Below are 27,785 nucleotides of genomic sequence, written 5' to 3'. Positions count from 1 at the left end.
TTGTAATCAGATACAGTTTTAATAAAATGTACATAAGTTTACAACTCAAATGTTTCTTCATAATGATTACCAGAAACACAGATGATCACACCTGGAGTGCAAAACTTGACTCCATCAAATCTGCAAGTCAGAGGTACTTCCAAGACCGCTAAGAATTACCTTACTAACAGCGCGGTGCAAACGAAACACGGCTCTTAGGACACGAGTCACAGATTGTTTGTCACAGTTAGCGGAGACCGCGGATGCTTCCAGCTCCGGCTTCCTGCTCCACGCAGAAATGAGAGAGTTTCTTTCACTGCCGGACTCGGCGTGTAGTGATGCTCCACCAGCTGCATCCTACATCAGAGCACGCACCCTGCCCTCCCCACCCCTGCGAGCAATTATTTCTCCCTTTGGAGGGGAGGGATCGGGGAACAGTGGATCACCATTATCCCTCTAATTTCACAGGAGAGTATTTCTAGGTGTGTGTGAGGGTATTTACCCTACCTACAATGGAAACTACAGGCCGTGGCTTATTTTTAGAAACACTAACACAGCTGATCAGGTTTCAGGAATGTGTTTCAGAACTGGAACAAGATTTCACTGTCAAGACACTACTGTAAAAATGCTTTGGAGTCTTTTGGTGTGCTGCAAGGCCTTGATTTAACACCGTGAGAAAAAAAAAACACCACAAAAATTCAACTCCCCAACACAAGAGTCTTTGGTGGAAGCTGAGTTAAAGTAACTGATTACCACTTTGGAGTGATTGAGAGTTCAGCAATTAAACAGATCTCGCTCAGGCTTGCTTAAGTCCCACTGAAGACATGCTTCAGGCGCTGTGTCATGATTGCTTACACGGGTTTGCCGTTACGAGCTTAATATCACCTACGTGCTCCATGCATAGTGTGCATTACAGATTGAGTGTGCGCTGGCTTCGAGAGACTGATTGTAAACTTAACACCACGCATGACTAGTGCTGAGCTGGCTGGAAGGGAGAGGAGATACGGGGAAGTCCCGAAAATACTGCGGCAAGCTGCAGAAAGTGCAGGTTAACACCACGGCGGCTGGTCCCGTTACGTGCGCTGTACAAACGTCATGGCAGTGAGGCACAGAGAGCCAAGCCAACTACTTTTTTTTTTTTTTTAATGCAGAAACTCCAATTAATCACTTTGAAGAGAGACTTTAAGTGCATTCAAGCTGAAGTTGGCAATGGGTAAGAACCAGTCCCTTTCCCAGCGCGAATCTAAGATTGTTGCAGGACTGCAGCGATAACCGCGGCCTTCTGGCCATGCATGAGGACCCAGGGCAGTTAAAAGACTTTACTACAGCTTTAAGAAAAGATGAAACCAGTGGTTCTGTTCAGAAAACTGACTTCAAAATGCTGCATTGAGGCCATACCGGTCTTATTTCATTAAGATCACCGGTTGTGTGGCAAAGAAAACAATTAGCATTATTCTTCCACATTCATTAAAAACAGTAAGCTTCACAGACTATGGAAATGAAATTTCCACTTGCAATTCATCACGCTGAAGCTGCGGTATTGGCAGTGCAGGATTAGGAGGAATACAGGCTGGAAGTGAGACGGGTATCAGACTAACTGGCATTGAAATTCAGTTTTCTGACCATAACCAAAAGTCCCGTTACTTCATAGCTCACGTGCAGAGATAAGAACAAGCTGCCTCCATCCCCCAAAAGAGATTTAAAACCATTTAAGCACTGGCTGTACGCTGGCAGGATCATTAGCTTCTGGGGGCATGGTTAGCTTGCTCTTTGAGTAAAGTGCTTGAAGAACACAAAAGCTGCCAAAATGCTAGCTGGAAACTCAGCCCGACCCGACCTGAATCAGGGCTGTAAACAAGCCCGCACACCTCGCTGCGCCTCGGTGCATTTTCCCTTTCTCCCTTGACTGGCAGTGCGGGATAGCAAGGTCTGAACTACACATGCGGCTCATCTCCGCCTCGCCGACACGAACACACACGCAAGAGGCAAGGGGCTCCGGTCCGAGCATGAAGGGGAACAGGCTAATGCTTCTCCAGCATCAGCTAAGTGAGACCTGGATGTGGCGTTGAAAGAAGTTTCACAGAATTATCCAAAAAGCAATTTTTCAAGTAAAAATGAAGGAAAGGAAGGAGAACCTGAATCCAGTTGGCAGAGGTAATACCTTGAACCCACATCTTATTTACACACGGTACCTGCTCACTCCAGCGAAGCATCTCCCTGTTCCACAGGTTCATCCCTGCACTGCCAAGGCCTGACCTCCCTTCCAGCAGCTTCCCGAGCGAATTTAACAGCTCGAGACCAAATTCAGCTGCCTGGCTGCATGCACGGCCACGAAACAGGTTGCGTGCTGAAACAAATCTGGGCCCACACGCTCAGTCTCCTTGGTATCCCTTGAATTCACAGTTTGCTATCGCAGTCATTCTCGGCACCTCTTCCTGATCCAATCCAGCGACAACCGACTTGGGGGGGTATATATTTAAAACAAAAACAACAACCGCCTTTCAGATGTATCTTTAAACAGAAAACTCAACAATAAAACACAGCAAACAACAGCCTCAGCTTTGCTGAAGAAACATCTCAAGGGAAACACAGAAATTTCTTTACAGTACTTCTGTTTTCAAGAGGTGGTGACAGAGGACAGAAAAAACCCTAAACCACCAGTATCCACCAGTATGACTTCACTCCGAGTGTGGCAGAGCAGGGCAGAAGGTTCCCAGCTCCACACCACACGACCTGACCTGGGCTCGGCAAGTCAGTATTTGCCAGCAACTGGGCTGTGCAAGCCAACGTAGCCTCCTTGCTTTCAAGTATTCTCCCTCCCCACCCCAGGGCTTTAAGACCTCAGTCCAGGCTTCTCCCGCTCCCTTCCAGGCAATCCCCACACTGAGCACATCCAGCAGAACATTTGGCTCATCTCTTTCAACTGGAGATATTTTGGAGGGGAACTGAATTCCGGGAGGGGAAAGGAAACATGGAGCAGTCGGTAACTCCTATTTGCAGATGCTTCTCTAGCCAGCTCTTGGCATTCGGGGTTTTTCCATCCATCCTCCCCTTACGCTGCCGGGCTTAAAAGTCAGCAGTGAGCCAGCCCCGGACTGCGCAATGTTCTGCTCTGTTGAAGCAGCCTTCGCATACATCTTTAATACGCCTGTTGCATTCCTTTAACGCTTATTATTTGAACATCAGACAAAGCTATGTACTGGAGGTGGTGTCAGGTTTTTTTCCTGCAAAATTAGACTGAAGTCTATTTTCGGCTGCAGAAGCTCTCCCGGGTGTGACTCCAGTGAGTTAGGAGCAGCTACGGCTGATCCTTCCCTGTCTTAGAGGGACAGTACTCACAGTGCTTTCTCGCCGAGTACAAACGCATCAGAAAGCGGGCAGGGCAGGAACGTGCTCTACACACAACCGGTCCTGATCTCAGCAACCTACCCATTGCTCCAACAATTCCCCTGCAAACCTCCAAAGACCTCAAAGCCCCTCGTGGGAGACCCCCAAGCACAAAATATGTCCTTTACCCTCAGCACAAGGCTCCAGCTCACACAATAATGAACAAACTCCCTTGGGAAATGGCCACCATAAGGTTTTTCAGAGACTTGGCCAGGTGCTACTGGAGTCAATGGGGATTTCTTCCATAGATGTCAAGTCCTTAAAAATAAAACCACCAAAACTTTTTTCTTGGGAGACATTCCGCAGCAGCAACACCTGTTGGGAGGATGGATTACTGCACCGCAAAGATTCATCAGCGACTGGGAGCCCAAAGAGTCCCTGTAATGGGATGTTTTGAAAGCCAGTCCACACTTACAAGTTTGCGGGCCGGAAATAGCAGATCCAAGACAACTTATGCAACCAGGCATTTTGCAAAATAAAGATGAGAGGTATCGCTCTTATCTCTGTCTTATATTACTGAAAAGAGAGGGGAGCAAAATCTGCTTTGTTTCTGCCCAGCTGCCAGTCCACATGATTTTTCCTCCAAACACTATATTGGGTTCACTACATCAATGACTGAACAAACAATAAGAAGTTGTCTTTTGCTTTAGGAATATGGTAGAAAGCACAATATTTCACAAGTAGAGCAAATGTTACCAAAGGAGTGTGAATGGATTTTGTTTAGGTTCATCCTTAATCAACAAGAAAAACAAAAAGGCAGAATTTACAAATATAGAGCCAAGTTCTGTGCTAGTATAAATCACTCTAACCGGATTGCAGCCAATGCTGAATTACACCAAATGAGGTATGTGGATCAGGACATCTATCAAGTTGTTTGCATAATAATTTTTTCCACAAGGCGTATTTTTAACACTGTAAAAATGCACGGCTCTCTCCTTCACAACACCGTAAGCAAATCTCTGGGTCCTACACTTTGGCATAAACCGGACAGGAAATACGCGTGTAAAACTGCAAGCTTTGCCTGATCATTCGATTTTCCAAACGACAGCAATACTAACAGCCTGACAGATTGCTTTGCTGAAGTTCATGCATCTGAAAGTCTGCAAGACAAGCGACTCAAGGCACTGTGAGTCCTTCCACCGACTCCTCCGGGCTCCGGCACAGGCCCCGGGGCAGAAGCACTTCCACGAGTTACACGCCACAGTGAGCAAAGAAATGCTGCACGCACGATGCCACACTGCGCTTACATCAACGCTGCACAAACCTGGTACCAGACATGGACTGCATGGCTCTCACTCGGTGTGCACATAACCTGCGAACCCACACGACAGAATCACTCTGGAGCCACGGCTGCCAGGTTTGCCATCACTGCCAAGCAGCAGGAACATACAACCTCGCTCTCTTCCACAAGCCCCCCACTAAGAGGAAAGAAGTCGCAATAACCCTTCAACCTGTGAAATCACTTCCTTTCCAGAGCACTAGCAAGTCCCGCTTGACTTGCTCTGTAATTAATAAACCTTTTAATTCATCTTATAATGCATTTCCCCAGCCAGGACCAGAAAATATGGAATATTACTGGTGTGGAAAAGCATCTAAAAAATAAAAGGGGGGGGCGAGACAGTGAGACGAGGAAGGTAAGAAGCAACTGAAAAGGATATGAAGATCCTGAGAGCCAGGCGTTCAGACTAACTAACATAACTTAAAATAGTTCAACTATATATCACTGCAAATAGAGTTCTGACCAAAAAATAATAATTATTTTATATATATATATATTGCTATGTCATTCATTTCAACTAAGAGGTTCAAGGTCCTGTGAAAGGCGGTCCTACGGGAAGCACACCTCCCAGCTCACAGCAGATTAAGGCTTTTGCTTTCCCGCTTTGGAAGGAAAGGGTGCTGAAGCAAACGGATCCCCGCCGGGCAGCTCTGTAGTCCTGGAAGGCAGAGGGGCAACAGAGACAGATCCTGCTATCGCCTGTCTGTTGGTCTGAGAAACCACTTTGTAAGCAGCTATGGGCTTGACTTCGAGACCCTGCCCATCTTCTGGACCGTAGTGACGGGAATATTTTGACAAGGATTGCGGACGGAAAGGCTTATTAACCACGGAGCCCAGCACGGCTTCCTGGGGCAGCGCGTGTCCTCCTTGGTTTCTCTCACTGGGCACGCCACCCTGCTCTTGCAGAACACCTTTAGAAGGAATGTTTTCCTGCGTCTCCACGGCTCTTACGGAAGAGGGATGAAGATTGCTTGGCTGACTAAACCCGGCAGAGGGATACGGAGATCTCGCCAAGGCTGTGGACCCACGCATTGCCGAATCCAGGCTTGGGAACATCGGGTGAGGTCTGTGTTGGACATCACCTCCTTGACTTAGGAAAACGGGTGGTGCGAACGGTTCCTTAGACGTACTATGGGAAGTCAACTCTTCCATGCTTTTCTTTTTAGTGAAAGGGGCTCTCAGAAACACATCTGCTTCTTCTGGATGTCTAAAAGCCACGTTGCCCTTGGAGATAAAAGGAGCTTTGGTAAAGACATCCACCTCATCAGGCACTTTTCTCGAGCTTCGGAAAGGAGCCGTGGCAAAAACATCCGGTTCGTTAAAAACCTCCCCGGTGTGCGACTGGAAGGCAGGGAACAGCGTCTCCCCTGCTCTAGTCTGGGAAGACTGGGAGTGGGGATCTTCTTTGGAGGCCTCATGTCTTTCCCTGGTCGCAGACTGCAGGAACCCTGCGCACAACTTGCAGGTTTCCTCCTCGTCTTCTGAATCCATCAGTAAAGGCCTGGAGCCGCTACAATCCAAAATATCTCCTTCGTGGTCTGTCCCCTCTCCTTCGCTGCTGTAGAAGGAGCTGTTGCTTGAAGGACCATCTCTTGTTAAGTAGTCTGACTCTGAGTTGTGCTGCGCTTTCACCTCCGGTATCTCAGACTGACCCTTGTACAAAACAAGTCCGTCACTGCCAGAAGGTCCTTTAGAGACTTCAAGAGCTACAACTGGGAACAGGGCTGGATCCCTCTGCAGACCTAAAAATGCAAGAGAAGAGTGTTACTCAGCAAGCTCCATCTCCTTAGTCGTAAATAAGAATGAAAGGTACTTATTACACAAGAAACGTCATGCCGTTCAGATTTAAACCACCATCACGCATGGAAAATGGGAAGGAGGGGAAGGGCAAATAAAAGAAAACAAAAATGCCAGGGAAGGTATTTACAACACACAAACCGACACACAACTCGACGCTGCCTCACGGCTCGGGGACACCACAAGTACCAGTTTTCAGAAAGAGATGGAAGATGTTTGACACACAAATGGGCACACTCTCAGCACCACTCCACAAGGTTTTCTCTGCCACCCACGACGACGACCACCATCAGAGAGGTTTTCACTTCGTAATGCTGCTGCCTCGAGTGAAGCTCCAGCAAACAGACAATTTTTGTTATTTCATTCTGCACTGTTGCTTATTGACTGCCCTACAAGCAGATATATAGCTTGGCATAGCCTCTATTTCTGTAAGCCATCCCACGGATACGTGGAGTTACACTCGGGCATGTAACATACACATAGCCCTACAATCTGCTAAAACAACATACACATTTCAAAGAATGAAGGTCAGCCTATAGCTTTTGATGAACCCTGGTAACTATAGCAGCATTATTTTAAACCACTGCAAGACAAATGATTTTAAACAATCCATACCATGACTTCAAATCAAGTATCTAACATAACTATAACGATCTGGCTTGCTTCTGCGTTAGTGTAACAAGACAGTGGGGGGAGAGGCTTGCTGTTCTGCTCTTCTCCAGTTACGAGGGCCCAGGATGGGGTTGGTTTTGCCTTACGACTCACACAGACAGAACAGAAGATATCTTACCTTCAAAGAACTATTGGCAGGTTAGGAGTATGTCATTGGACTCATGTTAGCAAGAGGATAGGAAAAAGGCACATGAAAACTAAGCAGGATGAATTGCAGGAAGAACGAGGAGGGTAAGGAGGTTGCTTGGTATCCACTGAGCGATGGACAAGCGAGGTACTGACCAACCCACCCTGCTGTGACCAAATAGCATCATCGCATCCAAACTCTGCCCAGGTTAATCGTTCACGTTTGCACACCCATCGCAGCCCGCAAGGCACTGTTTCTTGGTCAAGTCGGTAGATGTATGCGAATTAAGCCGTTCTCAGTCACTTCTCACAATTGAAGACACAGTAGTCATTCATTAGGCATCAAAATCAGTATTTATTGGGAAACTATTCACTTAGATACATTACACTGCTAAATAAAGACAGTGTAGATATGTGAACATTTTATACGTTACTCTACAAAAATACTATCTATCTTTCCTGAAGCCTATGTTCTCAGCAATGGTTTAACCTCAGATGCTAATCTCCGATTACAGGAACAGTACGTCTACGGCGTTGTTTTCTTCCAGGAGGCTGGTTATATATTTACCAGGTATTATTGGGAGATTTTGAGAATACAGGCTGAAGCAGAACAAGACCGGTTGCCACATCACGCAAACGCCTCTGAATTACCCAGTCCTCATTGAAATATAGCGTACAGGAAAACCAGGAAAGGAAAAAGGCATTTATCATGGTGAACATTATGGCAATGCAAACCAATGACCCACTTTTCACAAGAACAGCGTAAACAAGTCATTTGATCAGAATTTTCTTTTTAAAGAGTTAGTTGCGTTAGCAGGTGTCTATGTTCACGTAAGCGATGACATTTAGGACAGAGTAAGAGAAGGGCTGACAGGATATAAGCCTGTTTGCTTAGGACAGGAGCAGCATGCGTCTCTGAACTTGGAGGCACTGTAGGATAGGCAGAACGCTCTATTTTCAGAAAAATGACTTTTTCCAATGCTTTCTTGCTCTCCCTACCCGTCATAAGCGAGAAGGGCACCGAACGCTTGGAAGCAGTTTTCCGCCTTGCTAAGGCCAGTACAGGAGTTGCGAATTACTCCGGGAGGAAAAAATGAAGCCATGCTTAGGCAGACGCTCGTTCTGGCCTTCAGTTAGGAGCTGGTTTCACCCAAAGCTGCTAGGCAACACAGCAAGAAGGGAAGGGCCCTCACAATTTGAAAACAACAAAAACGGGCACAGCGATATTAAAAACACAGTGGGTTACCTGAGAAGTTTGGGGATTTACTGACAAGAGAGGAGCACCATCTACATTCCCGTGTTCAATTTTTCTGATGCTGAGGGAAGAAGACCTGACTTCCAGACACCATCCCACAGTAACTGATCTCAGGCACCTTTTCTTTCCCATGTTCTTGGGTTCCCTCAATTTGTTTCCTTTGGCAGAAAGCAAAGGGACAGTCCCAGAAGGAGCGATGGCAGCATCACTACAACAAGGAAGGCAACATCATGCTGGCGTTTTACTTTAGCTAACATCTGGGTGCATGTCTAACTAGACAGTGGCTTAGACATCTCCTCTCACAGTTGTTAACCTTGTACATTAAAAAAGGCCTGAGCTACGCTTGGACACCAAAATCTGCAATCAAACCAAAAAAAACCCAAACCCCTCTGTGTAAAGGTCAGGTTAGAGCTAACGAGACAAGGTCAGTGCATTCCCATAAGCAGCCATAGCCACAGGCTCTGCAGACGCGGTGCATGCTGCATGACTGTCAGGACGACAGAGAATTTAAGTTAGCCAGAGCCAATGGATGCTTCGGCAGGTCTGAGGTCAGAGAGACCAAAGTGCTCGAAGGACTGTTTCACATGAAAAGGCATGGCAGTTTTGTTCCCTGTTACAGCGAAGGAGAGAAAGGGTCACTCCACAAGCTGGTAGCAGCATGAGGGTAAAGGACAAATCTCATGAAACTAAGACAGCGCCTTTTTGTTTGAAGCCCTACCCTTTCTCTGTGATGACTCGGCTCCCATTCACACCAAGGGCACACTATGCAAGAGGCCTGAAGAGACACAGGCAGATGCTTTGCTTGCATCGACACACAAAGCACCCGCAACCCCTCGTGCAAAGAGAGATGCCTCTTTTGCAGAGGCATTTCCCAACATCTGCCTATGCCAAGATGGGCACTGTCAATGGGCAGCTGCCTCTTTTGTCCCCTCCTCCTCCGGACTCCTGAGATCTGTGTTACTTCATGGGGAAGCATCCCTTACGTTTTCAATTAACGCTCAGGTTTTAACACTCCTAACAGCTGCAAGCTTTACAGCATAAAATCTTTATAGAAGCTTGAGTTTATAGGTAAGGTTTCTCTCTACCCCTGTAGAACATTTGTGTATTTTTTATTCCAGGGTCAGATATACGTACTAAAGAAATAATTCCTAAACTATACTCAGGCTCCCTTTCTGCAAAGAGAACCTTAGTAATAAAACCACTTATCACTCGGTACCCCAGGAATACACCCTGCGTGTATTCAGATAGCAACTGGAAAAGACCATTTACCCTGAGTTACAGCACTGACGTGTGGAGTTCCCCCATCTTTTAAGAAAAATGGTGCACTGAAGTGGCCAAGTACTGCAATAACTGACAGGAAAGCTATAAAAGATTTACTCTCCCTATTACAGGGGGCTGCAAGGAGGCAGAGCAGTCACCAAGACGATGATCTCATTTCTGGAGCAGAGCCCAAAACAAGAAAGTCAGGGGAGACAGCGGCATTCCTAGAGTCTAAAGCTACTCCTCCACCAAGTAACTCCTGATTTCATCAAGCCAAAGTCAGGAAGGTCTCAACATACGGTAACAGGTACCTAAAAATCAGCACGTTACTAGTACGCAAGATTACTAGTTTGGCATTTTAAAAGGGTCAAAAGACTTCTCATTCCTTTGTTCTTGAGACAGTGGAGTTTTGCCTTTTATTCCGATTCCTCGAAGCAGTATCATTAACAACAATTCACAACTACCCCCATAGAGGGCTTTCAGTGAGGAAGTACCAAAGCAGAACACCAAAGGTCAGCATCACCACTATTATGTCAGTGGACAACAGTTTGGAGAGCAGAATTAAGCATTTCTGCCCAAAGTCACTGCACAGCGGCAGATCTGGGAGCAGATCTAGGGTTCTTCGGTTCCAGAAGGTAAGGAATTTCATGTTCTAGTTTTGGCACCCTTGTACAGTCATTAGCACCGTGCAAGGTGAGACAGGGCAGGTGTTAAATGCACTAACCCCACACACCATATTCCAACAGTTTAGGAACAAGACTGACCAACTGGAGACTAACAGCATCGTTTGGTTTTCCCCTCATTTGTACTGTGTACAAGCGTTACGTATGCAAGTCATTTTTAAGATGCAGTCTGTGACCATTTGAGAACAACATAAGGCGAGTGGCCAGGGGTTACACTCCCTCCTGTGGAGGGCAGGAGCGCAAGTCTCACACACCAGTAATGTCCTTAAAACAACGCCAGCCGAGCAACCCACCCTTCCTCCCACGGAACAGTGAGAGCTGATGCTGTGCACAGAGTCTGTGCTCCTGCGCATAGACACGGCTGTCCCCAGAGCAGGGCTTCTTTCAGTTACGGAAACAGACTACACAGGAATAAAAAATAAATACAAAGAAAAACCTTCCCTCCCCCTACCCCCAAGCTATGTTTGCTGCTGCAGTGATGCAATTTTAATGTGCAGTGCCCACGCACCTCAAAGAGAAATCCCTGGAACTAGTCTCACCCCATTACTGGTAACCGAGTTGAGCGATAAGCCTCATTCATCAGAGCGTTCCCCCACGTCACATTCACGCTTCCCCCACATCCATGCCAGCTACTCCCCAACTCTGACGGATTCCTACGAGAGTTCCTGAAGTAGAAAATGTATTGGCTAAAAAGAAAATAACTTATTCCATACAGACATTCACACACTTGAGATGCTACCGCAGCATGCTATGTGCTTGATGACATTTTCTGTAGTCAGAGGCCCACGTGCTCTGCATTTTATGTTTGCTTGGATACCCCAAAACTGGCTGAACTCTTTTGGTCTGAATCATATCTGAACTCTCCTTGTAATGACAACATTTTTTTAAATCAATTTTTATATAAGGTGGTTTTGGAAAGTCACTAGAGGAAATATCCTGCGAGCTTTCAGGCTGAAGAATGCCATCATCATTCATTTACAAGAAGCCCCCTCTAAAAATAATTTTGGTCTACAAAGGGATTCACTCAAGCTGCTATTCGCTCGTGGTAAATGGGCTGTCAGAGGATGCAGAAGGTCTGCCACAAAGCCATCAGTGCTAAGATTCTTCCACCCATCTCTCAGACTTCTCCAGCAGGTTGCACAGTGCCTGCAGCCCTGGCCAGGTCCTTCATACTTGGCCAAGTCCCAAGGAACGCCATGAAGACTTGGACAGCCAGAATTCAGGAAGCTGCTGGTTTTGGGACAGATGCTGCCAACACAGTGGATATCGTCAGCTACAATATCGTCAGATACAATACAAATTTGCTGATTTCTGAACTGTGGGTGCGACATTTGCGCTCATCCAGTTAAAAGATGAACTGGAGAGATCTCCAAAGGCAGGGGCAGTTCAAAACCCAAGCCCCCTCAGAGGGAGCGAGAACCAACATGTAAGTTCCAACTATTCCTCTAACATCTTGCCACCCCAAACCCAAAGTTTATTCTTGCATCCAAAGCACAACCTTGACTGGCAAGGAAATTGCTCCCTGTAGTGTGGTTGCCTTTGTAGTATCCTATCAGGAGGATCCATCACAATAGTTAATTCCAAAACCACTACTACAAGCTCCAGCCTGTTAGAAAGGCTCCTCTGTCATCCCGATGTGAACAAATAGCACGTGATGGGCAGAGAGGAGAATCACTCTGCTGTGATTTTGCTGACTGTAGGTTTGTATTCTGTTACTCAACACCACCTGACCTACGACCCTTAAAAGGGGACAGAAACATCTCCCAAGGCTTCAAACAAGGCTCCAACCATAGCTATAAGAAAGAATCATTCTTACGCCATTTCGGGAATGCTGGGTACCAAACTCCTCCCATGCGGACACTGGATGAAAGTTCAACTTGTTCCTTCACAGCAGCAGCTTTCACACAAACTCTTCAACTTTTGAGCAGCATACCAACGCTAACCTAATGCCTGCAGGACAGTCACATTGTTCCCAAATATCCACTCATTTAATCTCTCTTGCATTTTCCATTCATTTTGCAAGTAAGTGGCAAGTATTTTCTGATGAAGGTGGTCTAGATAATAGATATCTCTAAAAATGTATGCTTCCATTGTGTCGTATTTCCCACCCAGATCCATGAATAGCTACTTGAAAAAGCAATAAAATAAACATTCACATCTGCTTATTTAATAGCATTATTAACAACCCAGTGCATTTATAATTTTTTCCAGAACCCTTGAACAAGTGCCATTAGATTTAAAATCTTAAACATTCTTTAAAAGTACTTTAATTCACAGAAATCTTTGTTTCTAATATACAGTAGATGGTTACTTTTTAAAATCCATTCTCTTTTCATATAATCTCAGTATCTGACTATACAATAACTTTCTATCTATAGCGTCTTCATGTTTTCCAGTCCAGCTTGCCTGTGCTTTAGGAATATAAAACAAAAAAATAATAAAGTTCTATCCACAATTTTACTAAGGTCATTTCCATAGTTCTCATGTAAAGCTTCTCTTGGAAAGTGCAGTATACACATGTAATGATACAACACACTTAAGCAATACTTTTATTATTAAGTGTAGGTTTTAAAAGAAGAGTAATGTAGAGCAGACACAATCGATGGTAGTTCTATTTACAGAATTTGTTAAACTAAGTGTTGGGGTGGGGGAATAGCGGAGAGACTGGAGATAGGAAAGGAGTAGTCACGAACTTTGATTTCTTTCCTTCTTAGCGAGAGGTCGGTACATACATATTTCAGTCGTTCATACTTTCGCACATGGGAAACTGCACTTTTACTAATACAGCTACATACACATACACAAGGTTAGCAGTAAGCTATTAATTATTCCACTACAGAGGAAGAGTCCTTCTGTTCAGAAAAAGCTTTCAAATACAAGATAGAAACTCTGGACTTCATGACCATAAGCCAATGAAAACAAGTTTAGCGTATCCGGCTAGTTGACAAACTAAGCATGTGAAGGGAAAAAGAAAAAGGTAAAACCCATCAAGCTGCAGCAGCACTTATTTCAAACCGTCTGAACCAAGTGCATGCTTGTTCCACAAAGACTGAAGAGTGGAATAAAGTCCACAGTAATCTTTGTCTACTGAAACAAATGGTTTCATACTTAACTGGTTTGCACTATATGCAGTTACAAGAGAAAACGGGGAACCCAGAACAGATACCAGATGCTTGACTAAAACCAGGATTAAAAATAGACAAACAACCGTAGGACAATTTGTTTCATACACAATTTACAGTAGGTTGGGGGGATTTTCTTTTTTTCCAGTCAAACACAGAAAAGAAGTCACAGAAGATACATCTGCTGCTGCCACAATGCCCTTTTCATCCAAAAAAGGTCAAAATGCTAGTCACAGCCATACTCACATGTATTTGGTTCAAAACCTTGTTATATTTCACTCAGGGTCATTTTTGCAGCTTTAACAATCTGTTTTTTCTTTTTTTTTTTCCTTTTCTTTTTTTTCTTTTTTTCCCCTCCCCCAAGGAAGCGCAGTTCATTCACAAGCAGGATTGTTAAACGGCAAATCATTAGCTGGAGGCAGTCTGGAAAACTCTCTTCATATGCACCATCACCAGAGGTACTAGGCAAGACTACTTCAGAGGAATTCGGTGCTTTCTCCTCCTCTGAAGCATATACTGGCAATTTAGAAACATCAGCTCTCCTAACCTGTATTCTGCAGGAGAGGGACGTCCCTACCGATTTCACCTGTCCCCTACCTCCTGCCCATTCATCAGAAAACAGGAACAAAACAAAAACCAAACCCAAAAGCACAAACGCAAAGATTGAAACATAGTTGTTCACGGACTACTCTAAGGAGAAAGGAGTCTGTTGTACGCAGGGATCATACATCAGCTACGATTATCTAATTCATTTACAGTTAGGCTTTCCACGGTGCTACGTGTACATCTCAGCAGGGCGGCTAAGGACGGTGCTCCCTTTAGACATAGGCTAGCAAAGACAGGTGCAGAAGGAACCACAACGGGTTTTTACCAGCTTTAGAGAGGACTACCTGGAGAAGACAGAATCTTTCCCAGGGCATGGGAAGACAGGGAGAAAGGTGGGTGACTGTCTCCTGTTGGCAGATTTGTTTTTCTTTTAATTAAGGAGGAAAAAAAAAAAGCCCAAAAGAACCACAACTGAAGGTAACTCTTCTGGAAATGAAAACGGAGGATTAGGTACGTTACAGAAACTGCGTCTGCTACTGTGTCACTGCTACAGGTCTATGAGCTGATCCACCAGCAGTAAAGACCTGGCTATGTTGGGAAGACTGGACTCAGAGCTTCCACTGTTGTTTCTAGAATGCCCACCTGAAAGTGTGAGAGATAGGAATTCAGTATTGAACAGGACACACACACACGACAGTTTCAGATGTTCAAGAGCAAGCAAGCAAGAAAAAAAGTCAAAGCAAAACAGAAAATTTGCTCAAGCTCTTCTCATTACTTGCATCACAATAGCAACAACATTCCCCTGCTTGCTCTTCCACCCTCTCCCCACCCCCAAACCTAGCTCGCTAGACTTGCATGGAGAAACATCACAGCAGCCAACAAATCTCTACAAACCATTTCTTCTTCCCAGGCTTTACATCCAAGCTGCAGAGTTCTGTCCTTACTAAAGGATCTATAAAGCAATTACAAGAACTCCCATAACCTACAGAAAGGACTGTTCAAAGTTTTCAGTCTTGAAAATTAGTTGCTGTTTTAAGAGTATCTTTGAGTTGCCAGCTACTTCAAGGAGAGTTGAGCTACTATGTGGCTTTCTATAACTGATGCTTTAATACTGAAGGAAAGATGCTCCTCCTTATTCAAGGTAGCCTATCTTGGCCCAACTTTGGTAGAAATCTTCTCTGACCTTCAGCAGGAGCAGAGTTTCTAATGTCTGAGAACTTTTTCTAATGAGTGTCAGTCTTTGAAAGCTAGCATTAAATGCAGAGCAGGTGTACAGCACATTCCTGCTGTAAACAAAAATGGGAGTTAGGGAAGTCAAAAGAGTTCTACCATCAAACAAAACAAAAAAAAAAAGAAAAAAGGGAGCCCTGGACTATACTTTTAAACCTATGCTAGCATACTGAAAGCTGTAATCAAAACTTTTTAACGGTGGGATTGCAGAGGAAGACCTATTTGACCAGACTGCAAAATACTGCCTTACTTCTGTCCCTACAAGAGCTACAAAATGCAGCACTATTATTTCTTTTAAGGAAACAGTGCTGCTTCTTAGACTTAACACTACATAAGACTGAAACTGTTTGCAAAGATCCACATTAATGTGATCTAGGTGACAGGAATGCTGTAAAAGGAGAAACTTCCCAGTCTCTGTCCTGAGGACTCTGACTGCTCAAAGCTCTTCAAAGGCGGTGGGTACCACCTACCAAACGTCTCACACTCAGTTCCCACAAGCACCTTTGAAAGACGTCAGTCAGAAGTGAAAAACCTCACTTTCAGCAGGAGTTTCAGAGTTATAAAGGATTATCATCAACTGCCTTTCTTGCGCCTCACGCCAAGTTCTCTTTAAGTCAGAGGGCCTCTTTCCACCGGCTTGAACAGCCAAGAAGAGCGTCAGAGAACGCAGGTCTCCATTGCACTTTAGCCACAGAGGTATTTGTGTGCCCTGCCTGGCAGACTGGTAGAAATTACTTCGTGGGACCTAAAGATGCTTGCATGTCTATTATCTTTTCGGACATGCAGTCTTTTCACAAACAGAGAATCTAGACAAATTTCAAGGCCAATGTAAATCAGAGAAAGACTAAGCTTGCTAAATACTACAATGACAGTATCTTACAGTTTATGATTTTAATTACTTCACATGTGCTGCAGCACCACTGCCCCAGAACTCTTCCTTTTTTTCCTTCTCTTTTTCACCCCCGAATCCTGGCTTACCTTGTGAATTTTTGGATATCAACACTGGAATTGGGTCAAACTCATCTTCTGTCACTTTTTCAGAGCCCTCAGGAGCATCAAAGCCTGATATCAGGTTAGTATCTTCTGCAGCATAAAGGAGAAACAGAGGTAAAGAAGCAAAGATAGCAGAGGAGCCTGGTTAGAATTGCCAAAAAGTGTTAGAACATCTTTGTTTTCAGAGATAGGGTTTAAAAGCAGGAGTTTCATTTAAAAAGTGAAATTAAGTTGGTGAGTCTTTGGTAGAGAAGGTAAGTAGTAAGAAAGCCAATTAAATACAAAAGCAGAAGGGGAAAAAAACAAAACAAAAAGCAAGCTAAGTCATGAGAACCAAAATAAAATTTGGCCAATCTGAAGGCTTAACAATTGGTATAGTTCAAAGCTGTGGTAAAAGCCCGGGGCTTAAGCTCCCAAGGATTGAAGGCATTCTTTGTCATCATCCAGGGGCTGTCAGATATTAGTACAGTTTGAGAGAGCAATCTGGCTCTCCAGTTACCAGCTCCCATGCACAGGGAGAAGAAAAGGGTTGGGGAAAAAAAAACACAGAAGAAATTCCAGTCATCTATGTGAGACAAAACCCTTGAGCTTTCACCTACAGTGATAAAACAGAAGTGCAATATGAAGTCAGATTTCCAAGGAGTTTAAATGCCTGAAGATGTAACTAGATACCGAGAGAGGCTTTTTTAAAGGACCCTAGAGCAGTTCTGGCACATAATTCCATCAATTTTGAACCACGTCAACTGCAGTTAGACACTTGGTGGGAGGCACTTTCAACAATCTCCACAGTAGATGAGACATTTATCTGCCTTATCAGGCAATTACATACCTTTAGGGACTTTCACACTCTGGCTGTGCATCGCTACTTATTGCTTTAGACACCTAAAATACCTTCCAAAATCTGGTCCTCAATTACTACATGAAATATTTCTGAAAGCCTAGGAAGGACATGTACAAGTCGGCAGTTTCCAAGGAAGAGGAATGTTCCTGTTTGACTCCTATCAAGAATAAAAGCTCTTTACCTAAAACTGACAAATACACTAACAGCTTTTGGGTGAGATGACACAAGAAACCACTTGTGGAAATACACTGTCCTCTGGAGGATCAGACCCAGAAAAAAAACACCCCACAAATTTTCTGGACGATAACCTGTGAAGTGTCAAAAACAGAAAGACGTTTCATCTTAGCAGAAAGTCCCACTTGTCATCACTCTGTCTCTGGAGTTATTTATTTGTGGCTCTTCTCAACCTACCTGGGAGCCTTTGCAAGCATCCTATTTCCATTTCACTTCATTTGTACATACAACTGCTCATAGCTCTGGAGTTTGCTGAACAAGGAGCTACTGAAGGAGCACTGCTGAATTATCCACTACCTGGGAAACAGGGAAAGCCTGGCAAGTGTCCCTATTTGGGCAAAACTCCTTCAAAAGTGTTTGAGCTCGCTTTAGTGACTACATATCACCGTAAGTAGAAAAATATTCCCCTCTCACATATGTGGAGCTTGGTGCTGCATTCAGCAAATAAGTTAAGGAATCCTGAAGGCAAAGCAAAAAATTCAGAGGCCAGAAAACAGCCTAGTAAAGCACAAAGGAGAGGATGCTGTGGCATGGTTGGAGCACCAATCCATGCCCAGACCATGGCTGCTTTTCCAAGTCCTCCTGGTGCCACTGATAACTTGCAGTGTTGCAGTTCCACAGGCTGATTATACCCATGGACAGCAGCATCTGCCCCGCAGGTGCTTTACATCACCAGAGCCAGGATTGGATAAACAAAGCAAACAAAAAAAGATAGAGACAGATGTAGAGTTAGTGATCACATCCAGAGCTATAAAAACAGGGCTTGAAAAGAAGCCACAAATGAGTTTTGGAAGATTTTAACATTTTGCCCCCCACCCCGCTAACAGAAGTCTCACTTTCCTTGTCAAATGTGAACCGTTCTCATCCCAGAGGGAACAGCAGGGCAGCCTGGGAGAAGTCATGCAGGAATCTGTTAATTCATTTTCTCATTAAGTCACACCAACAATGTTTTGGCTTTGCTATGTTCCAGACATGGAGTAATAACTGCTCGACATACATTTCAAGCCATTTACTCAAAATAAAGTGGCATGGAAGTGTATTATAGCAACGAGCAATTAGAACAACCGCTTGTTTAAACCCAAAAGCTCTATGAAAAACACAAACTCATTTTGAAGTGCCATCAAGTGTAAAAATTGATTACAGACTGTTTTTACAGCGATTCCTCTGAGGACAGATTATTTTCTGTTGCTATAGGAATACTTACCAAATGAGCTAAGCAAAACCCTTCGTCGAGGGGCACCCAGTAGTTACCGTTCGTGCTCTGGGCCTCTCTTCTCAAGGCAATAAATAGCACAGGAGTCCTGGTCTTCCCTCCCACCCGGGTGGATGTGTATTACCCAATACTCACTACAAGCTTGGCTTATGTGAAAGCTGTCCGCTAACATTTGGCATTGTCCCCAAGGGACACAAGCACTGTTCACAACTGCTTTAGCCCATAATAGGGATGTGCCAGAACAGAGCAGGAAAAGTTCACCGTGCAAGCCGCACTCCAGCTGATAGCTCTTCAAACTAATACAGTGCCACTGCTCCAGCCACACTGCGTGGAGAGGGCTCAGATTTCAGCTGGATGCTCTGCAGCTTGGGAAAAAAGCCATCAGAGTTAGGACCAAGCTTCCCAGGATCCTCTAACTCTTGCTTGTTAGTGGACAGAGAACAGAACTCTGATCACTGCACAGTATTTCCACAATTTCACTGAAGCTCAAATACTGATGTACTGCAAGAGTTGACCTGCAGCTCTTAGGAACTGCCACACATGGTCTGCTTCTCTTCTTCAGCTCTGCTTTGTGTTACTATGAAACTGTTCCATTTTTCAATTGGATATTGCACTCAGACTTTCATTCATATTTGTTGTGACACTGAAGTTTGACTCAAGAACCTCCTCCTGATAATCTCTGAAAAGGAAAACATTCTCTAGATCTGAAAGAGCTCAGTCACATGCTACAGATGCTAACTCTGACTAACAAAATTCTTTTTGTTTCAAAAACCTCTGTGACACCAGTATGGATGATTATCAGGCTCTCTTCCAGAATTAATAATGCAGCATTAAAAGCAGGTCTTAAACCCCACGTGCAAAAAACAGAAGATGCCACCAAGATGTCTTGACAAACCTTGTCTTTACAGTCAAGCTGAATACTTTTGTCTATATTTTTCCCTTAGTACTTCAATGTGCATTCCAAGTTTCACCAGCTTGGGAAGAAAACAAAACAATGGCTTGGGGAGAAAAAAAACAAACCACACCACCAGAACACAGGTCAGAGCATCTGCTTGTTGAAACCGGTATCAGCTTCACTTTGCTATAGCTGAAGACCGCGTCCCAGGACTGACTAGGTATTAGAGACAAAGGGATAGTTTACCTTTGTGAGGTTGAGCTGCGAAAGCTACGGGAGCAAACTCATCCAAGAGGTCAGCAGCAGGGTTAGAAAGCAGAGAACAGTCAAGCAGAGAGTCTTCCCCAGTGAGAGAGTCTGAATCCAGGTTAACATCCAAAGGCCGCAAGGTAGCGTTAAACAGGACACAAACATAGTTAAGCTCATATTCTCACATTCCTGTTCCCGTCCGCTTAGTGTACAAACAGAGCTTTGATGCAAAGCCAGCACAAAAGCTACCATTTTTTGTGATGGAAAACATTTCTTACTGCTCTGCAACATACAACGCATTCTCTGGGGCTAACTGCCTTCTAAAGCTGAGTATACGACAATGAAATCCCACACAAGTGACAGGTTAAAGGAGGGGGAGCGAAGGGGAGCGTGGGGAGGCAAAGAGAGTTGCAGGGACCGTCTGGCAAATCTAAGCGCACTGGCTCTTTCACGAGAGACCTCTGAAAAGATGTCGAGTCCATCTGTTGTGAAAGTGGCCAGATCAAGGCCTTCACAGTAAGAAAGGGACATGAATTGCTTACTACCACGCCCCAACGGAATGGACAAAAAAAATCAGTGACTGCTCCAGATTTCAAAAGCACTTCATCAGAGCAATACTCTGATGATACTCTACAGATCTGTAACAGTGGGCTGTAGGAATACTGTACCATTCTTCACAAGGAGACAAGTAACACCGACCTTCAAGGAACCATGCAGCATCCACTTACAAAGACACACAAGCAAGCCCAGTTTACACTGGTGGGAAAAGCATCGAGAGTAGAGATGCCTACGTTCAAGCAGACAGTGCTTTCTGATTTACACAGCCCACACCGGTACGATGCATCCCTGCCCCCCCAACACCCTCCTGCCTCACCAACCTGTTCTGTTGGAGGCAACCGACTCAGTTTGTGACACAAGGCGTTGGGGCAATGGAGCCTCGAGGCCCGGTATGAGACTCTCGACAGCTACGTCAGGTTTTCCTTTCCAAATGTGCAAAATATCAGAGCAGAGAAGAAGCCAGAGGTTAGTTTGCGAGACGCAGCATAAGTAGGAACCAAGGCGGCAGTTGTCTGAATCCTCTAGTGACCCTTTAATAGATGTCAGCTATGCTGGCCGCAGCAAGAGGCTGAAGTTAGATCGATGTTAGTTTAATCACGAGGGAAGACTGTAACGCATTAGTGTTTGTTGGGTTTGAGTTTTTCTGTGGTTTTTTAATTTATTTTAATTTGTGCAAGGCCAATTTGAAATATCCAGGAGGGTGGAATGGGAGGTTAATAATGCCTGCCAGGCAGCTAAGCAGAAGGCCTGGGGCTGGGCAAATAATTACAAGCTTTTGCAAGATCCTTTTCCAGCAAAAGGAAAACACTGACCTTTAAGGAGTCCCCTTGCATTATAAGTAACAGTTCATTAAAATACCTACTGTGGAGCCCTTAGCATATTCCCAGTCACGCTTGTAAAAAGCCAAAACATGGGATCTTTTTCTCATTTTGAGGGGCCAGTGGAGCAAAGAGGTGATAAAGTTTTGGAACTCAACGTCTTACTGAAAACACCAGTCCCCAGTATCGTCTAATGTTGACATCCATTATGTGAATACAAAAGGAGATGTTTACAAAGGCTGGATAGATAGATTTGTTTTTACAGAAACCATAAAGGGGAGGGGGAGAGACACTGAAGATAACTGTCACAGTCCTACCAGCCAGATATAACGCTTGTCTGGGTCTCTTCCTCAAGGACCAACATCAAGGTAATGACCAAGAAGTTAAATTAAAGAACAAGGATGCACTCAAATGCTAGGACCAGAGAGAGGTCAACTTAAGAGAGATTAATGAATATTTTTGTTCGCACAGCAGTGTGTGCGTCTGACTTGCAGAATCATTATTTAAGAGTATTCAGACAACTGCCAAGAATTGCAAAAGAGAGAAAAAGTCTTATATTAAGGTGACTCATTTCCTACCTTTCTATTCAAAGCTACAAGATTGCAACCAGCTAGTCAGGGGACCCTGGCTGGGACCCAAAACCACAAGAGCAGCTGATTGCAACTAACAGCAGCCTGCAATTATTAATCTTTAGTACATTTGGCAAGTAGATCAAAATACAATTCTGCAACACTCCAAAATCTTTACACTGGCTGGAGCCTGTTGCACCTGGGCTCATCGCAGCCTAGCACGTTTATTCTCAGCGTGTGCCCCAGGTCAAAGGCAATGCTGTCCTCCTCATCCTGCTGAGGGTTGATGGAGAGACAGACAGGCTCAGTGCCTGGGCCATAGTTATACACAAAGTCTTCAGCAGAAGTGGAGGGATTTTTTGCACCCTCTCCTTCAGTCAAGAATTAACTTTCTTCTACCAAAACCAGAACACCACACAAGGCACAACCATGCCATGTTATTGTGCCAAATCAGTAAGCCTACATTTTAAATGCAAACACCAAGTCTTCACTGTTCAGATGTTAGTCTCATGGGGAACAAGCAGATCTGTATCAGCATAATCCATAACTTCTATCACATCGCGTTTCACCAACATCAGCGGCTGTTCTGAGAGCCCAGTGGGGGTCAACACGCAGAGTTATCATGCGGAACAAGACATGCCATGTAAGACAGAGGGGAGGAGGCGCCCTGAGTTTATTTTTACCATTCACAGCGTCTGATGTGCTACCGAAGGGGTCAGCGAGAGGCAGGATATCAGGGAGCAGAAGCGCAGTCTCAGGAGATTTGAGTCCCTCAATCAGTTTTTCTGGGTTAAGCGGGAAAAGGAGGAAGGCAGGCAACAGAGAAAAAAAGCAAAAAAAAAAATACAAGAAAAGACAACATTAATCAGGTGCTCAATTCAGTAGCTCCTAGTCCAGTGTGTCAGCCTCAGAAGAACATCTGCACAATTTTCTGTGCAAGTAACACTATCACTTAGAGAGATTAGAGGGCAGCTATTCACGAGCTGGCCATGGTCATCTCAGACAACTGAGGACATCCTCACCCACCGTGCATTGCTAAGAAGCCACTGTAAAATAGCATGCAGTTCGTTCACTCCTACCCAAAGCACAAAAGCTTAACATGACCCACTGAAAATTAAAGAAAAGAAGAAAAGAAAACCTGCAGTTTTTCCCCCTCTCATCTTCCTATGCTAGGGAGGTCTTTGTCTTTGTTAGTCTTTGTATAACAAGAAGAAACAGAAGAGATGATCAGAAGCCCAAGATGCTAGAGCTAGGTATATAAGACCTATTAATTTGCTCAAGAATGGAATACTTACAACCCTTAAGAGCTTAAGCAAAACCAGAAATCATTGAGACACTACGGTGCCAGACATCAGAACTTGCCCTTGTGTTAAACAGCTGTCTAGTTACCAATTAATTATTTCAACTATCAGGTTTCAAATCGGACATGTCATTCTCAGCAGTACAACTCCTGTGGTTCCCATTATCCTTCACACAAAGAAATTTAGATAGCTTGGGCAAAAAGTTAATCTCAATTATTAATCTGGTGGATGATTGATTTTTCAGTCATACTAACCAGGTTTTCAATAATGAGCTTAATTATTTAGCTTTCACCAGGGCTTCTTCACAGAAGATAAAGAACATTTTCAGGATTTGCCATAAGCAATCACCTTCAGTAGAACAGCACTGATAAAATTCGCGCCACACAGACAAATCTGGCCATTTCAACTTGGTGGAATGACTGCATTTATAATCTAACATTAGAATGAGCTGCAGCCCTGCCACAGCTATACCTTTACAAAATTTTTACATCTATGTTTTATGTTTTGAGTTAAAAGGCTGGTGTTATTATTTATTATCCAAAGAAAACGTGCTCATAACTGCACAAAAGCACAGGCTCCATAATACTGCTGTATAAAAGACTTACCACACTGAGAAAGCCAAAGAAAAGCTTGTTGCACTGTTACGTACATGGTAATAATATCAATCTTTTTTATTGCCCTATATAAATAATAAAATAGCTAAGCGGCTTTGGAACTACTTATTCAAAGCAGGACAAATTCTACTTACTCCCCATGAAAAACTTCACAAGCCAACACACTAAAGCAACCAGGAGGGGAAGGAAACTTAAAAAGCAACCCAAGAGGCCCTCATTATACCATTAAATGCCTGAAGAAGGTCAACTGAAAGGAAAAACCTGATGGGAACAGCAGCCTTGAATGTACTCGAAACCTTCCCCCCTCTATGAGGAATACTGAAGTTCAAAGGTCGGATCTGCCACAGAAAATGCACCCCAACTGCAGAGGTATCATCCTTGGCTCCTCAGCAGCACGAGGAGGGGCTTTTTCCTTGGATGAATGGAGAGGCTGGGAGCAGGGGCTTGGCAACAAAAAGAGGTGTTGATGCGATCAAAAGGGGGCTAAGAAGGACGGAACTGAAACAGTGTGTTGGGAAAACATAACACCACACCGGGGAGAGACTTGGGGACAAGACAACAGGGAACATGCTCAATTCCTTTTCCTGGAAGGGAAGCAGTTAAGATAACAGGTACCCACCCAGAGTACAGCTGATATGCACCCAGAGTACAGCTGACTTAAACAGCATTTTACATCAGTTAATCCAGATAGCAAGGCACAGGACACAACTGTGGGAGAAATTATGGATCATCTCAGAGTTGGGCAGTTTCAGATTGGGTTTGGCTCCTACTTTGAGATGAATTTTGTAAGCTATGAAGTGACAAGTATGTGCATTGTGAACGTATTCCCATTTTAGAGACTCAGGCCTAAGATACTCCTTTCAAAGCAGACTCTTAAGGAAGGCCTGGCTGCCAATGCCCAGCTCGTCTCAAGGCACTTGCATCAACCTGTATCTTCAAACCCATATATACAGCATATATGATTCCATTTCCAAGTGTCTTGCTCCTTGAAGTCTCCCTCCTTCAACCTTACCTTTCCAGTTTCCTCCTTTTTCATCACTGCAGATTTTCTATTTAACACAGTGGAACTGCCTCTTGGTCAGGTACTAGAAAGTTGCCTATTGAGCTCACCCACACATTTTAAAACACACAGAAATTAGGAGAATAAACATGGTGGTGTTCTCCCTAATGTTAGTTTTCCCTCCTGCCCCCTGGGCTCAACTGGTTTTACACGAAGCTTTAGACTGTCAGCGGTTCTTTGTCTTATTTTGTTACTTGTCTCATGAGATCTTTCTTGTTTCCTTCATTGTTGCTGCTGGTCTGCCAACGCTGTCACAGGTAGCCACTGCATCTCTTAGTGCGTGATTAAAAGGAACTTTGTCCCTTTTGAGTGGGGCTGAGAAGTTCCACAAAAACAAGAGGGTGTCGGGATGAATGGGAAAGGAGATATCAGAAGCAACCAAAAATCAGATGCCTCAGTCTGTTTTAAGGCGTAGGAGTTCATTTCCCTGGTTTCTGTTTTGTGTTGCATCTTGTAGGAATAAGAGATAAAGTAAAGGAACAGCAGTCGCTTTAAGTGGTGGGAAATTCACGTTCAACTAGGAGCAAAGGAAAAGTTAGTGAAGCCCCAGCGAAATCCACAGTTCTGCATTAGTTAGCAGGAATACCTTCTCTACAAGAGTTAAGTTTGGTCTCTTTAGCACAACATGCTTATTAAAAAAACAACACGTGTGCTAAAATAAGTTTTTCTGAATCCACATCAGACATTCAAGTCCAAGAACACCACATGCCATTGCAGTGGCAAATAAACCCAGCTCTTAAGCCTCTGCTTCACCTATTTCCAATGATCAAAGCAGTAACTCAAGGAGTGTATCTTCTGCACACTAGACTGTTGCCCTGCACATGAACATTAGGCAGCTGCAGTTTAACTCTACGCAGACCTAGAAAGAAAAACCAGCCTCTCTCATGATACTGAACTGGATTTTGGGTCCTGCTACTAAGGGAATTCTCTAGCAGAAGTTTAATTTTAATTTCCAAGAGAAAAGCTGCTTCCCTGCAAGTGAAGTCATGGTTGAGATGGTGAGAAGCCAGCAATACTACGTAATTTGAATGAGTAAGAAATACAGCAATGCAAAAGAGGAAAACTGGAATAACTAGTCTCGTTTCTCTTACCCATACAAACACAACAGTTCGAATCACACATGTATGAAGTGATCATCGATTGCAGAACAGACTCCACCAATAAAGCAAATGGCACGCAGCACGTATCTGCCATTTGCAGAAAGAAATTAAGGCTACAGCCTCAGGAACAGACTTCTTTAGAACACCCTCTCCCACCTGCCACCCCCTTAGCAAAGATCATCTACTGGAGAAAAACCAAGAGAGATGGTTTGCCACTACAGTACCAATTTGTTGTGACTCTCCAGGTATGTGGGCACGAAATCACAAGCTGCATTTTAGAAGTGGTCATAACGGCAAAGAAGATCAGTTATGCAGCAAACAGCAACGGAACAAGAAATAAACAGAGAAATGGAAACTTCTATGCTGCAGTTTCAGGGCCCATTGCAACTAATTTTGTGCACGTATGGAGCTCAGAATGGAGCATGACAGGACAAACCACATTCTGTATCAATCATCATGCAGTTAAATTCAGGATTTTACAGTATCAGAGGTCCTTCTGCCTCAAATCCAATAGACATATCCAGATTATTCATATGTAGACATATGAACAAGCCCAAGGATAAACAAGGTTAAAAAAAATAACCCAATACAAAGATATTTTATATCATACAGCTCCTGAAGGGCTTTTTTCAAACTCCAGCTGGGAAACGTGTGCTTTAATCGGTAACTGTGCTCCCACATGAGGTTGCCTCTTGGAAGCATCCGCTTCCCCAGACAGCCTACCGAAAATCTGCCAGATGCTTCCCAGGTCACAGGGAAAGTAAGCTTGATTCAGGTTCAGGATTGATCTGACCGTTGGTATTTCATTTTCTGTCGGGTTTTCTACTTTGCCCATTTTCAGTCCTGACAGGATGGCAGCAAGCTTGTAAGGCTTTGCATCAGCTATTACGGATGCCGGCTGAGTATGCAAGATTCATCAGCAAGTCTTAAGAAGGTGTCTAAGCTTAAAAGCATGCAGGGGGGATTAGAAAAGTACCCTATCAACCCTCTCCAGAGCTAAAGCCCAGCCACATACTGCAGCCTTTAGACGAATGTTTCACTTTCTTCTGAAGTTCCCAGTTCCTCACAGTAAGAAATTACTGATTGTTTCCTATCACAGTCAGAGTAAGCAAAACATGTTGCAGAAAAAGCAAAGCAAGAGCCAACAGCTAACAGCTCTCAGAGGCATCCCCAAATGGCAGATGTTGGTAGCTTCAGAGACTGAAAAACCAAATCACTTCCTCCGGGAATGAAAGCACAAGCTTTTCCTCCGATTTGCACCAACGTAAGAAGGAAGTAATGCCATTTAGCATCAGCAGAATTAACTATGGATTTATACCATGGAACAAGAAAGCAAGTTCAAACCCCATGCTGGAGGAACACAGCTTTGGACAATCCAGTGAGAAAATTTTGACCTTTTTCTTCAGATCTCTTCTTTCCCAACACATGCACAAATCTGATTTTTGAGATTTACAATTAGTCAGTTTGCACAGACTTTGCATCTGCAACACCACCACTGCCAAAGACTACAAGTTGGCATGCTGCATTTATACTTGGCAATATACCCGTTAAGCGACAAAGTATATGCAGAAAGCATTTTAAGAAAGACTAGAATTATGAAAAAAATATAAATCAAGAGACAAGGGAGGCAAGTGGGGTTTTAGTTAGAACAGGCTATTAGAAAGAATAAAAAGATTACTGAGAAACTTGCAAGTTAAAAAGGGAATGGAGAGCAAAAATCTGTCATACGTTGGTAACACACTGAACAATCAAGATGCAACATCTCAAAGCCAAAGAAGTCCACCAGCCAGGCACCGCACACAGCAAGAACGTTACTCACTCGTGTACTGCGGAGGAATAGCAAAAAGAAAGACAATTCAATAGAGCACACAGCAGAGTTCTTTTCTTCGGATGTCAACTGAGAAAGAAAGACAAGGTTGTAAAAATCCTGCCAAGTCAACTGTGCTGGGAGTGGGAGGGCAAATTACTGAGGTAGGTCTAGATTAGTCACTCGGGAAGATTTCT

General features: G+C 44.1%; 2 protein-coding genes across 2 annotated transcripts in view; both read right to left on the bottom strand.

Moving 5' to 3' along the window:
* LOC132319817 (uncharacterized protein FLJ45252-like) lies at positions 1 to 27,626 on the bottom strand. Its single transcript, XM_059831562.1, has 2 exons — positions 27,601 to 27,626; positions 1 to 6,387 (listed from the first exon to the last, which is right to left on the bottom strand). The coding sequence occupies exon 2, from the start codon at positions 6,134 to 6,136 to the stop codon at positions 5,228 to 5,230; it is 909 nt and encodes a 302-aa protein (XP_059687545.1). The 5' UTR covers positions 6,137 to 6,387; positions 27,601 to 27,626; the 3' UTR covers positions 1 to 5,227.
* The window catches only part of AAK1 (AP2 associated kinase 1), a 70,060-nt gene continuing 56,845 nt past the window's right edge, over positions 14,571 to 27,785 (bottom strand). Inside the window, 4 exon segments of the mRNA XM_059831556.1 lie at positions 14,571 to 14,748; positions 16,315 to 16,419; positions 20,640 to 20,741; positions 22,390 to 22,491. Coding sequence (XP_059687539.1) covers positions 14,654 to 14,748; positions 16,315 to 16,419; positions 20,640 to 20,741; positions 22,390 to 22,491 — 404 coding nt within the window. The 3' untranslated portion in view covers positions 14,571 to 14,653.

Source organism: Gavia stellata, chromosome 31 (genome assembly GCF_030936135.1).
Source record: "Gavia stellata isolate bGavSte3 chromosome 31, bGavSte3.hap2, whole genome shotgun sequence".
Classification (NCBI taxonomy): Eukaryota; Metazoa; Chordata; class Aves; order Gaviiformes; family Gaviidae; genus Gavia; species Gavia stellata.
The sequence above is the reverse complement of the archived record's forward strand: the minus strand, read 5'-3'. Positions and strand labels throughout refer to the sequence as shown.